Source organism: Schistocerca gregaria, chromosome 1 (genome assembly GCF_023897955.1).
Source record: "Schistocerca gregaria isolate iqSchGreg1 chromosome 1, iqSchGreg1.2, whole genome shotgun sequence".
In the NCBI taxonomy this organism is placed as follows: Eukaryota; Metazoa; Arthropoda; class Insecta; order Orthoptera; family Acrididae; genus Schistocerca; species Schistocerca gregaria.
In genome coordinates this window covers 225,927,989-225,942,302 of record NC_064920.1, presented here as the reverse complement: position 1 = coordinate 225,942,302, position 14,314 = coordinate 225,927,989, and the positions used below count along the sequence as shown (strand labels likewise).

The following is a 14,314-nucleotide window of genomic DNA, read 5'->3' as shown; positions in this document are numbered from 1 at the left end:
AGCGTTTCTGAAGAAGAGGAATTTGTTAATGTCGAGTATAGATTTAAGTGTTAGGAAGTCGTTTCTGAAAGCCTTTGTATGGAGTGTAGCCATGTATGGAAGTGAAACATGGACGATAAATAGTTTAGACAAGAGGAGAATAGAAGCTTTCGAAATGTGGTGCTACAGAAGAATGCTTAAGTTTGGATGTGTAGATCACATAACTAATGAGGAGGTATTGAATAGAATTGGGGAGAAGAGGATTTTGTGGTACAGCTTGACTAGAAGATGGGACCGGTTGGTAGCACATGTTCTGAGACATCAAGGGATCACAAATTTAGCATTGGAGGGCAGCTTGGGGGGGGGGGGGGGGGTAAAAATGGTAGAGAGAGACGAAGAGATGCATACACTAAGCAGATTCAGAAGGATGTAGGTTGCAGTAGGTACTGGGAGATGAAGAAGCTTTCACAGGATAGTGTAGCAAGGAGAGCTGCATCAGATCAGTCTCAGGACTGAAGACCACAACAACAACAACATATAGTGCTTAAGCTGATGAGCTAAAATACTGTCAGACAGTACGAGTACTTCAGCACGTTAAATGAAAAATTTTTAGTAATTGTAAAACAAGGAAAAGTACATGTTTTTGGACAGGGTATCTGCAGCTGTCCCTGGTACCTGGTGCAACGTACCCGCGCTCTGGCTGTCGTCCCAGTGGAAGGGCGTGCGCGCGGGGTCCCTGGAGACCTCGTCGTAGTGCTTGCGGCCGTCGTCGAGTGCCATGGGGTCCCTGGTCTTCTCCCAGGACACTCGGGTGTCCCGCATGCCGATCTCCTCCCCCATGTAGGTGACGGCAGCGCCGGGCAGCATCATCACCAGCATGTTGAGTCCGTCCACCATGCGCGGGCCCAGGCGGGTCGCGGGCCGCGAGTGGTGGGGGCTGCCCAGCTGCAACAGGTGCACAGTGTCGTACAGCAGGCAGCTGGTAAGACAGTCTGTAAGGTCTGAAGAGGGCAGTCCAAGAAACGTTTCCCACGCTCCCGTCTGCCTCGCTTCTGCTCATGCTCTGCGTTACAGGCAATCCGAAAAGTATTGCCTTACCAGTTGACTTCTTTGCAGATTTTATGTATCTGACTGATTATGCTCTCTCGATTCTCTACATCCATAGAGCACCATTCAGAAAGAGAAAAATACTCCATATACATCCCATTTGTAGGCAACAAACTAACGAGAAAACCCTACCATTGGCGATATTTTAATCGAATTAAACTGAACGTGTATCCTGTCGAAAAAGCGCATTTCATTATCTCCACTCCACTGAAGCCCCAAAGAAAGTGGTATGGGCATGCGTATTCAAACACAGAGACACACTGTGTGATCGAAAGTATCCGGACACCTGGCTGAAAATGACTTACAAGTTCGTGGCGCCTTCTATCGGTAATGCTGGAATTCGATATGGTATTGGCCCACCCTTAGCCTTGACGACAGCTTCCACTTTCGCAGGCATACATTCAATCAGGCGCTGAAAGGTTTCTTGAGGAATGGCAGCCCATTTTTCACGGAGTGGAGCACTGAGGAGAGGTATCGATGTCGGTCGGCGAGGCCTGGCACGAATCCAACGTTCAAAAACGTCCCAATGGCGTTCTATAGGATTCAGGTCAGGACACTGTGCAACCCAGTCCATTACAGCGACGTTACTGTCGTCTAAACCGTCCACCACAGGCTGTGCATTATGAATAGATGTTCGATCTTGTTGAAAGATGCAATCGGCGTCCTCGAATTGCTCTTCGACAGTGGGAATTCCGCCCCCGGTAACTCAGTGGCCAGTGAGACAGAATGCCAATCCTAAGGGCCCGGGTTCGAATTGCGGCTCGGTCAGAGAGTTTCTCCTCTTAGGGACTCGGTGTTGTCCAAATCATCATCATTTCATCCCCATCGACGCGCAAATCGCCGAAGTGGCGTCAAATCGAAAGACTTGCACCAGGCGAACGGTCTACCGGACGGGAGGCCCTAGTCACACGACATTTACATTTTAACCGTGGGAAGCAAGAAAGTGCTTAAAGCATCACTGTAGGCTTGTGTTGTGATACTGCGACGCAAAACAAGAAAAAATGTCTCTGAGCACTATGGGACTTATCATCTATGGTCATCAGTCCCCTAGAATCTAGAACCACTTAAACCCAACTAACAAAAAGGGGTGCAAGCTCCCTCCATGGAAAACACGACCAAACCATAACACCACCGCCTCCGAATTTTACTGTTGGCGCTACACACGCTGGCAAATGACGTTCACTGGGCATTCGTTATGCCCAGTCATCGGATCGCCACATTGAGTGGCGTGATTCGTCACTTCCCACAACGTTTTTCCACTGGTCGTTAGACCAATGTTTACGCTCCTCATACCAAGTGAGGAGTCGTCTGACATTTATCGGCGTGATGTGTGGCTTATGAACAGCCTATCGACCATGTAATCCAAGTTTTCTCACTCCCGCCTATCATAGTACTTGCAATAGATCCTGATGCAGTTTGGCATTCCTGTGTAATAGTCTGGATAGATGTCTGCTTATCACACATTACGACCCTCTTCAATCGTTGGCGGTCTCTGTTAGTCAACAGACTAGGTCGGCCTGTACGCTTTTGTGCTGTATGTGTCCCTTCACGTTTCCACTTCACTATCACATCGGGAACAGTGGGCCTGGGGATGTTTAGGAGTGTGGAAATCTCACGTACAGACGTATGACACAAGTGACACCCAATCACTTGACCACGTTTGAAGTCCGTGAGTTCCGCGAAGCGCCCCATTTTGCTCTCTCACGATGTATAATCACTATTGAGGTTGCTGATATGGTGTTCCTGGCAGTAGGTGGCAGCACATTCCACCTAATATGAAAAACGTATGTTTTTTGGGGCCGCCGGATACTTTTGATCACGCGGTGTACGTAACCAGGCAGAATACGGCGCTGCTGGAGGCAACGCCTATATTAGACGACTGGTGCAGTTGTTAGATCTGTTACTGCTGCTACAACGGCAGGTTACCAAGATGTAACTAAATTTGAAAGTGTTGTTATAGTCGGCGCACGAATTATGGGACACAGCATCTCCGAAGTGCCATGAAGTGGGGATTTTCCCTTACGAGCATTTCACGAGTGTACCGTGAATATCAGGAATCCGGTAAAACATCAAATCTCCGACATCGCTGTGGCCGAAAAAAGATTCTGCAACAACGGGACCAACGACGACTGAAGAGAATCGTTCAACGTGACAGAAGTGCAATCCTTCCGTAGATTGCTGGGCCATCAACAAGAGTCAGCGTACGAACCATTCAACGAAACATCGCCTCGCCTGGGCCCGTCAACATTGACATTGGACTGTTGTTGCCTGAAACATGTTCCTTGGGCGGGCGAGTCTCGTTTCAAATTGTATCGAGCGGATGGACCTGTACAGATATGGAGACAACCTCAGGAATCCATGGATCTTGCATGTCATCATCGAACTGTTCGAGCTGATGGAGGTTCTGTAATGGTGTGGGGCGTGTCAGCTGGGGAGATTTTGGACCCCTGAAATGTCTAGGTACGTCTCTGACAGGTATCAAGTACGTAAGAATCGTGTCTGATCACCTGCATCCATTCATGGTTCAAATGGTTAAAATGACTCTGAGCACTATGCGACTTAACTTCTGAGGTGCCGTAGGGGACCGCACCGCCACTTCCCAGCAAATTAGGGACGCTGTTGCTCCTGGGGTATCGGCGAGGACCATTCGCAACCGTCTCCATGAAGCTGGGCTACGGTCCCGCACACCGTTACGCTGTCTTCCGCTCACGCCCCAACATCGTGCAGCCCGCCTCCAGTGGTGTCGCGAAAGGCGTGAATGGAGGTACGAATGGAGACGTGTCGTCTTCAGCGATGAGAGTCGCTTCTGCCTTGGTGCCAATGATGGTCGTATGCGTGTTTGGCGCCGTGCAGGTGAGCGCTACAATCAGGACTGCATACGACCGAGGCACACAGGGCCAACACCCGGCATCATGGTGTCGGGAGCGATCTCCTACACTGGCCGTACACCTATGGTGATCGTCGAGGGGACACTGAATAGTGCACGGTACATCCAAACCGTCATCGAACCCATCGTTCTACCATTCCTAGACCGGCAAGGGAACTTGCTGTTCCAACAGGACAATGCACGTCTGCATGTATCCCGTGCCACCCAACGTGCTCTAGAAGGTGTAAGTCAACTACCCTGGCCAGCAAGATCTCCGGATCTGTCCCCCATTGAGCATGTTTGGGACTGGATGAAGCGTCGTCTCACGCGGTCTGCACGTCCAGCACGAACGCTGGTCCAACTGAGGCGCCAGGTGGAAATGGCATGGCAAGCCGTTCCACAGGACTACATCCAGCATCTCTACGATCGTCTCCATGGGAGAATAGCAGCCTGCATTGCTGCGAAAGGTGGATATACACTGTACTAGTGCCGACATTGTGCATGCTCTGTTGCCTGTGTCTATGTGCCTGTGGTTCTGTCAGTGTGATCATGTGATGTATCTGACCCCAGGAATGTGTCAATAAAGTTTCCCCTTCCTGGGACAATGAATTCACCGTGTTCTTATTTCAATTTCCAGGAGTGTATATACGTTTATCGTACCTTCTCAAGTTAGGCAAAGGTGTAATGCTGGTATAACTACATTCATGGAAATGCTTTTAGAATAGCACATACTATCCTGTCAAGAGCACGACACAGCTGTCATTCCTGTCCCACACATTCTTCCCACCCACAGACAGCACCCACAGAAATACACAGTAGACTAAAAGTAGACAATATTATTAGGTGGAAGAAAATACGGAGTTGGTGACTTTTCACGGAAATAATGCACGCTGTAGCACATGCATGTGTATTTCCTTGCCAGCAGGCTCTAGGATTTTCAAACGTCGTTGACAGGAAAGAAAGTAGTTTAGGCACAATTTTGTGCACAGCACTGTACAGCATAACAGAAGATATGATGAGAAATTCCATAGGATGTGTTTTGTAGCATCCTCTATGAGATCGGATTATCGCAGTAGGCCTGTGACTTTAATTAATCCCACAACCAATAATAACACAGATTGAGGTCTTGGAACATGGGAGGCCGACACTGACGTAAGTGGTGGCTCAGTTCGCGATTCTCACTAAAATATGTGTGCAAGAGATCTTCCACACGTGTAGTATCTTGCATTAAAGTCGTACCTTCCAGCAGTTTGCTTATCAGACACGCCAGGGATGATGAGATTCTGTAACATTTCAGCGTCATAGTGTAAAATGCCTGGGTATTTACAATTTGGGGCAAATGTCCAGGATAAGTGCCTGGGCAAACCCCCAAAATTCACAAGTGCCCGGGCATTTGTGCATTTTAAAGATTATCTGATAAGCAGCGCTTAAAAAAACTTTTAAGCTAATATTTTGTATTGGAAAAGGTCTTTTGCAACCATGCTTCTTTCGTGCTTGAGAGTTGGGGAAAAGTTATTATGGAAAATAAATTGGACTTAAACATAGAGTTTTACGTCTTTCATGAGGTCAGTTCAAGAAACAAAACACCACTCAACTTTAAAAGTGTCTTTTAAAATAAAGTATAGTTTACATTACGTAGGTAGCCTGTAGTATAGCACAGTAAAAAATTAAAAAAATGTTGTCAGTCAGTTTCTTGATCTTCGTAAGTTGAAGAAGAGTGACGAAGTTCCGGCTCTGCCTCAAGTTCTCCTGAATCTGATTCCTTGCTGACCATTGGGTTCTTTCGTTTCGTCTTTGACTTGACTGTTCAAGTATGGGTTTTACCTTGAGACGAACAGGCTAGCGTCGTGTTCCTACTCCACTCATCAACTTCCAGTTGCAGCAGACATAGCTTAGTTTTGTAGCTCTCTCTGAAGTGTGTCTTTTTTTTTTTTTTTTTTTTTTAGAGCTGAAGGAACGCTCTGTAGCAGCAGATACAACTGGTTTGCCCAGAATCTTTATGGCAACTTCTGACTTCTGCCAGTTCACAACGACGATTTTTATCTTCTTGAGGTTGAGGACTCCTCTTTCCCACACAAACTGTCTGGATCAAATTACTTGTTTGTTGCTACAAATAGGTACGTTCTCTCTAAGCTGAATGACATTTAATCCTTGTACGGCTGGATCAATAAGATTAGCTGCAAGACGGACATCGATTCTTTGTTATGAAATCCATGTTAGCGTTCTAATTTTATCTTCACAGTAATGGAGTCATACAAAAGTAGATAAAGAAAGGAGCAGAACAGAAAACTACAATCTGTCTCAAATGCCGCTACATCTCACAATAAAGCATTTTTTTCACTGCCAAGAGTTTAACATTTAAGAATAAATTAACCATCAAGAAACATATGACTGTTGTTTAACACAATCAGTAAAAATTTTGCCATCAGTAATTATTCTTCAATAATATTTAGAAATTTAACATGGGTTATAAAGTGGATTACATTACAAAGAGATGACTTAAGGGACAATGCGTTTTTTTTTATTTAAATACCGGCTTATCACTACACAGCTGTTCGACATGGCGTGTGTGTGTGTGTGTGTGTGTGTGTGTGTGTGTGTGTGTGTGTGTGTGTGTGTGTGTTTTTGTGTGTGTGTGTGTGTGTGTGTGTGTGTGTGTGTGTGTGTGTGTACGGCTGTGTGTGTGATTGTAGGAGTGCGACACAGAGAAACCCAGAAATAAGAGTAGAACTGATAACATTATAAATGAAAAGCAGTTGTCGGCAATACACTCCCTTCCTTGGAACAGCAAGTTGCAAGTCGGTCTCCTTTCCTTTCGTTCTTAGGAAAAAAAGCCAATCAATGATGCACGCACGTGTAAGTAAAGACATTTACTAACTTTTAATATCATTAGTAGCATCTCATCCCTTATTTAATTGTCAAATTATACATTCTAGCACAAAAAAACTTTAAAAACGCTTTTTTTTAATTCACAGATTTTGGGAATTAATACTGATTTGGACAAATTCCTAGGCAAATGCCTACTAGGCACTTGCCATGACACATCACCACCTCGTACCCGTTCCGGTGACAGTTTGAAAAACAGCACATTGCTTTTTCTCGAAGAAAAATGGTCCATTCACGATAGATGTAAATCTACATCACAGTGTGGCTTTTTCATCATGCAGTGGAGTTTCCCTGACAGTTTTTCGATTTTCTGGATCTTCCCGTACACTACTCTTTCCCCTTTTCCTATTTACACTGATCGACCAAAACATTACAAGTTGGTTCATATTTGTACCGTAGTATGGCAGCGATTCTGAGATGCATGTTTTTACAAGTTTTTGGTAGGTTTACGGAGATTTGAGACAACCGGATGTCTACCTGCAGGTCATACAATTCCTGTAAATTAAGGGCCCGTGGTTTGTATGTGCGGCAATGGCACCCGAAAGTGCCTTAGATGTGTTGCACTTGGTTCACAACAGGTGAATTTGGTGGTCAGGACATCAACTTCGGCTGAGTTTCATGTTCCTCATACCACTGCAGCACGATTTTGGCTCTGTGACACTTTACTGCTGGAAGATGGCATCAAGTATGAAGTGGTCCAAGTGACCCACAGTAATCCACAGCTGTCGTGGTGCCTTCGATTAATGCCCAGGTCCCGTAGAAGCCCAGGTAAATGCTCACCATTGAATCACGTTGCCTCCACGGCCCTGTATACGTGGCGCTGTGTGTGAGCAGCTGTTGTCTTGGACGACGGCGTGTCTGGACACAACCGGCGACCTGATGTACACTAATGTTCACTAAAATTGCTACACCAAGAAGAAATGCAGATGATAAACGGGTATTCATTGGACTAATATATTATACTAGAACTAAAATGTGATTACATTTTCACGAAATTTGGGTGCATAGATCCTGGGAAATTAGTACCCAGAACAACCACCTCTGGCCGTAATAACGGCCTTGATACGCCTGGGCATTGAGTCAAACGGAGCTTGGATGGCGTGTACAGGTACAGCTGCCCATGCAGCTTCAACAAGATACCACAGTTCAATAAGAGTAGTGACTGGCGTATAGTGACGAGCCTGTTGCTCGGCCACCATTGGCCAGACGTTTTCAATTGGTGAGAGATCTGGAGAATGCGCTGGCCAGGGCACCTGCCGAACATTTTCTATATCCAGAAAGGCCCGTAAGGGACCTGTAACATGCGGTCGTGCATTAGCCTGGTGAAATGTAGGGTTTCGCAGGGATCGAATGAAGAGTAGAACAACGGGTCGTAACACATCTGAAATGTAACGTCCACTGTTCGAAGTGCCGTGAATGCGAACAAGAGGTGACCGAGACGTGTAACCAATGGCACCCCATATCATCAAGCCGGGTGATCCGCCAGTATGGCGATGACGAATACACGCTACCAATGTGCGTTCACCGCGATGTCGCCAAACACGGATGCGATCACCATGATGTTGTAAACAAAACTGGGATTCATCCGAAAAAACGACGTTTTGCTACTCGTGCACCCAGGTTCGTCCTTGAGTACACCATCGCAGGCACTGCTGTCTGTGATGCAGCGTCGAAGGTAACTGCAGCTGTGGTCGCGGAGCTGATAGTCCATGCTCCTGCAAACTTCGTCGAACTGTTCGTGCAGATGGTTGTTTTCTTGCAAACGTCCCCATCTATTGACTCAGGGATAGAGACGTGGCTGCACGATCCGTTACAGCCATGCGGATAAGATGGCTGTCATCTCGACTGCTAGTGATACGAAGGCGTTGGGATCCAGCACGGCGTTCCGTATTACCCTCCTGAACCCACCTATTCCATACTCTGCTAACAGTCATTAGATCTCGACCAACGCGAGCAGAAATGTCGGGATACGATAAACCGCAATCGCGATAGGCTACAGTCCGACCTTTATCAAAGTGGGAAACGTGAGGGTACACATTTCTCCTCCTTACACGAGGCATCACAACAACGTTTCACCAGGCAACGCCAGTCAACTGCTGTTTGTGTATGAGAAATCGGTTGGAAACTTTCCTCATGTCAGCACATTGTAGGTGTCGCCACCAGCAGCAACCTTGTGTGAATGCTCTGAAAAGCTAATCATTTGCATATCACAGCATCTTCTTGCTGTCGGTTGAATTTCACGTCTATAGCACGTCATCTTCGTGATGTAGCAGTTTAATGGCCAGTAGTGTATTAAGAAACTTGATTCACCCGACCAATAAGACGTTTCCGTTCATTCACTGTCCAATCTTGAAGATTCTGTGCTCAATGCAATCATAATTGAAGAGGTCGTTGGTGAAAACGTAGCGGTCGTCTGCTGTGCAGCCTCATCATCAGTAATGTCCATTGAAGGTCGAGACCCGAAAATCTTCAGCCTGAAAACATTCTACTTTGCCGCCAGATTTGCCAAATATCATTTTGCTTTCCTGAAAGGTATGTGTGAAAATTTACGTAGTAATTTTGCTTGTTTGACGTCTCTCGAATCACGCTCGCAAAAGTTAAATTGCTTAGACATGCGCGCACAGCGTCGGCAGAGAATCTGCGTTGAACAGAGATGAGACAGAAGTTATCTTTTCTCTGCGAAGATGCGCGTCAGAGTTATCTGTTGATCACGAGTAGAGCAGAAGAAACAGACAGGTGAGCGTTGGTGTTAGACGTGAACAGTCGAATTCTGGTTTAGCAGCAGTAAGCGGCAAGCAGTGGAATTATATTATGGATTGATGAAACGTTTATTTTGGAGAGAAAAAGAACTGATTTTTACATTGGTACGATTATGCTCTTTGTGATGAACGGATTACAGGCAATGATGAAGTTTGTTTTATATGTGTCAGTGATTTGATGACGTAGATCAGGAATATTTTTGCTTTTCTTGTTTTTGTTGGGATTTGTCGATCATTGTGAGAGGCATGGATTTAAGAATTAGAGTGTAGAGTTTTGTTTAAGGAAACATTTTACTTGTGAAGTATAATTCTTGGATTACATTTATGTGATTTGAGAGGAACATTAACTATTATTGAAGTTTTATTAAATGTTATTAATTCAAATGATATGAGATTGCTATTGGCTTCATGCAACCAAGAACGATTAACCACGTTCCAAGAGCCAATCAATTTTTAATATATTTAAAACCATTATCAAAAATTAAGAACGTAGAATGGCATCAATGGAGAACGTATTGGACCTTTATGTATCTCAGAAGCTAGATTTTGCTATTGAGCCCTGCTGTAGCTATGACAACAATTTGCACGAGACTATCGAGAGTGCTACCAAGGTAAGTCAAATAGTGTATAAAACAGATTCTTGCTTAAAGTAACTGTCACAGGGAGCACTTTTAGTTTGAGAGATTTTTTTTTTTTTTAAGTACTTTTGCAGTTAGATAATTTTGCCTCCAACAGTTAGCGTTACACAAGGTACCAGCTTTGAGGTATGGTATGCGCATCATTCAAAGCAGGAAGCCCATAGTTTAGCATCTAACATACAATTAAATAATTAAATATTAAAAACACAACCAGAATTGTAGATCCAATTTCACTGAAACAAATTGTAACAGATACCTTTCTTCTTTCTATACAGCTGACGAGTACTCGACCACCACGCTCTGCGATGAGACCTGGACGTCCAACACTTGTCGTCTACTCGTGTTTTCACTATTCTCCAACCTGTTTCCTAACGGATGGAGCACGCGGACGGTCGCCCAGCTTCGCCTTATCGGAGATGTTCGTTCCCAGGTGCAAGTTCATAAAAATCTTCCCTTTGTGAAAGTCGCTTATGTCAGTGGGTGTCCCAATTTGCAGACTGTAATATACCTAGTCCTTGCCGAATCTCGTGCTCACAATGTCACCAGATGGCTTTCAGTCTCACGGAGTGCAGTGTGCACAGTGTTCTGATCAACATATATTCCACGTTTTCAGCCTAAGAGATGAATGTTTCACGACCACTACCCACCAATCGCAAACTTGTTATCAGGAACACACTGCCCAGTCACATTAATGTAATCACCTGCCAAAAGCCACATTTTGGAGTGCGGACTGCTGCGAGGCGTGCAGGAAGACACTCATTGAGGTTCTGGAGGGTACCGACAGGAACGTGGGCCGTGCCGATTCAAATGCCGTGGCCAGATGCGCTGTTTCATGGTTGAGGATCCACAGCGCGAACATCGGAGGTCATCAGAGCTTAAAACTATTTACACCTAACTAACCTTAGGACATCACACACATCCATGCCAGAGGCAGCATTCGAACCTGCGACCGTAGTGGTCGCGCGGTTCCAGACTGAAGCGCCTAGGACCGCTCGGTCACAGTGGCCGGCCCTTATGAGACCAAACTGCTGAGCTCATCGGCTCCTAAGTTTACGCACTACCTAATCTAACTTAAACTAACTTATTCTATGGACAACACTCACAGCCATGCCCGAATGAGGACTCGAACCTCCGACGGGGAGAGCCGCGTGGACCGTGACAAGACGCCCCAGACCGCGCGGCTAACCAGCGCGGTCGATCTTTGTGACACGTCACGTTGTGCTGCTGGTAGACGCCATCGTGTCGAGGAAAAACAAACTTCATGCAGGAGTGAACACATTTCCCAAGAATAAAATCACATTTGTGTTGATCCATCTTGCCTTCCAGAACGACATCACCCGAAGAATGCTACGAAAACATTCCCTAGACCATTACCCTCCCTTTTCCAGCCTAGACCCTTTAATCGATTGTTACAGGGAGTTTGCTTTGGGAAGTTTCACGCTGTACACAGAAACGGCCACCGGTCATCTGAAAAGGCCAACTGTACCCACAGAGTGAAGGTCCAATTGGGGTACTTGTGCAAATTTCAGTTTCGTCGCCGACGAACGGTAGTTAGGATGTGTGCATGAACCAGGCGCCTGCTTAAGACGTCCCACACGCAGAAACGTTCGCTTAACCATCGTTGAGGAAGCGTTGATGGTAGCCCCTTGATTCAGCTGGGCGGTCAATTGCGCAACAGTCGCACGTCTGTTCGCCCGTACACATCTCCGTAGCCATCGTTCATCCCTATCGACTATCTAAGTGCTCAAGGGAGTTTTCGGTCAAGGCATTTAGAATAACTTCAAACGATTTCTTGTCCTTATTAATCCCTCTAATCACTCTGGACTTCCATTCTATAGCTGGTAAATTAATCCCAACCCCTCCCCCCCCCCCCCCCTAATACTATACCGTCTCCAAATTCCCTCTTCAATGTCCCGTCGCTACCGTTCCTCAGTCAGGGGGTTTACAAAAGCACACACTGGCCATGTTTGATCCATTTTAACACTTTATCTTCTCCTTGAACTAATTCGCATCCGGAATCTGTACTAACTTTATTAACCTCACTAAGAGAGGCTAGGACAGAACGGATAAGAAGCAGTCTTGCATTATCATTTTCAAAGTTAGCATCACAAAGGCATCGAACGTTGAACACGTACCCAAAGGCACCACTTATCAGGACGCTCGGTTCTGGACCTGTATGGTGATGACGACCGCATTTTGGCAACGTTCATTATCCTGTGAACCTCCACGCAAAAGGCACTGCCACTTCTGAGTCCAGAGTCGAATGGTGCACCTCTCTGTGATGCCATGTACAGGGAAACTGCAATATTCGTTGCCTTGCTGGCAGTGTGTGGTACACCAGACGTCATCGCGTTGTCTACTAGGCTTGCTGCAATCAAGCCTCCTTGCTGAGTACAAAGTATATGACATGACTGTAAGACAAGAGTAAACAAGATGACTGTCCTGTCGGACGCTAGTCGCTTGTAGCAGTTGAGGTCTTGCATGGCGATGAGTACGGTCCTCCAGAAACTGCCGATTACATATTCGGATGGCAGTCGTGGGTTTCCTCTCAACTCGAGCAGAGAGTAGAGCGATAAACCGCAGACTCATTAGCCGACTGTCTTGTAGCTAACATTTAAATGTGATCTCTGTATGAGAAATCCGCTGTGTGTCTTTCATTGCATGCAGACTGCAGATGAACTTACGCCTACCTAATTTTGTGTGATTACGTAGAAACACTTTAGTCTTCGACTGCGTCGATGACCTCCGAGCCAGGGAAGAACAATAGACAGCTGCGCAGCTAACCAATCAGCGTTCAGTCGCTTTCCGCTTTCCGTACTGTGTAAACTTCAGCCAAATTTTAGCGTTCTATCGTGTTCTACGTGCGCGAATCTATGGCTGACTCATTTCTGTGGCATTTTGTGTGCACTTCGAATTTTCTCATAGCAGCTGAAACAGCTAGAAGGCGCCAAGTGTTTCACAAACAGGAAGGGACCTTATTTTTAAAGTGCACTGGTGAGGGAGATTCAGGCGAGCCGGTCTGTAAGGCTGCCAAGCTGCGGGAACGCACTGCAGCGCCGTATGCCGATGCTGGCGTACGAAATGCCAGACGTATTGTGCAGGAGGTCAAGTTTTCTCGCCAGGCAACTGGAAATGTGGAATTTCGGTCTCCAGGGAACAAACGACTTCGTTTAATATGTTTGGCATTGAAAGGTTTTTGAATTTTATGACAGAGGTGAGTTTCCCACAGCAGATGAATTGCTTACTATTATGCGTGAAGCTGTTGGGTTTGAAGGAAGTGCGTGGTTAATCCATAAAAGTATTGAAAACATCTCATTTAAATATGTAGAAGCTTATTGAGAAGGGAAATTTTTAACGGAACGAAGTGTTATAGCTGCTGCTAGGATGGTGTTTATAAGAATAATGCATAAAGTCAGATCAAAAGGAACGTCAACTGTGCATTACTTGGACGAAAATTGGGTAGATCAAAACAACAGTTGAAATTTTATATGGTAAATAACGGAGGGACAAGGCGCCTTGCACGTTCCAGAGGGAAAAGGAGGGGTCTTATAACATGGCATGCCGGTTCCGCTGCTACCGGATTTGTGCCTTAAAGTAAACTTCTATTCCGATCAAAATCGAAAACGAACTCTGACTACAATTCCGAAATCAGTGAGAAACATTATGAATGGTTTCAGACTCAACTGTTGCCTATTTGCATCCAGGTTCTGTAACTGTTATGGGCAACCGCAACAGGTCTCCCAATATAAACACAAGAAAAAGGGACGTTCTTTCGTGGCTGGGAAGTAATAATACACAATATATTTAAACACAAGCAAAAGTAGAGCCTTTGGAGATCTGTAAGATTTCAAACGGCAGCGGTCAAAAAATACATAATTGCTCTGCCTCGGATCACAGGGTGAACCGAGTACCTCCTTATCATTGCCATTATATACGAGGGTTCGAACATAAATAGTGATAACTATTTATTCACAAAAGAGTTACGTGTTTGCACCTGTTACTGTACTTCAAACGTGTCACCAGCGTTGTGTAGAATCCGTTGCCAGCGATGTGGAGGGCGTAGTATAGCGTTAGTAGAG

At 45.6% G+C, this 14,314-nt stretch overlaps 1 protein-coding gene across 2 annotated transcripts in view; it reads right to left on the bottom strand.

Moving 5' to 3' along the window:
* The window catches only part of LOC126337999 (uncharacterized), a 198,232-nt gene that overhangs the window by 34,598 nt on the left and 149,320 nt on the right, over window positions 1-14,314 (bottom strand). For both annotated transcript variants that reach the window (XM_050001517.1, XM_050001518.1), the window contains exon 8: window positions 669-924. In XM_050001517.1, the coding sequence (XP_049857474.1) occupies window positions 669-924 (256 nt within the window). The remainder of the gene's footprint in view (window positions 1-668; window positions 925-14,314) is intronic.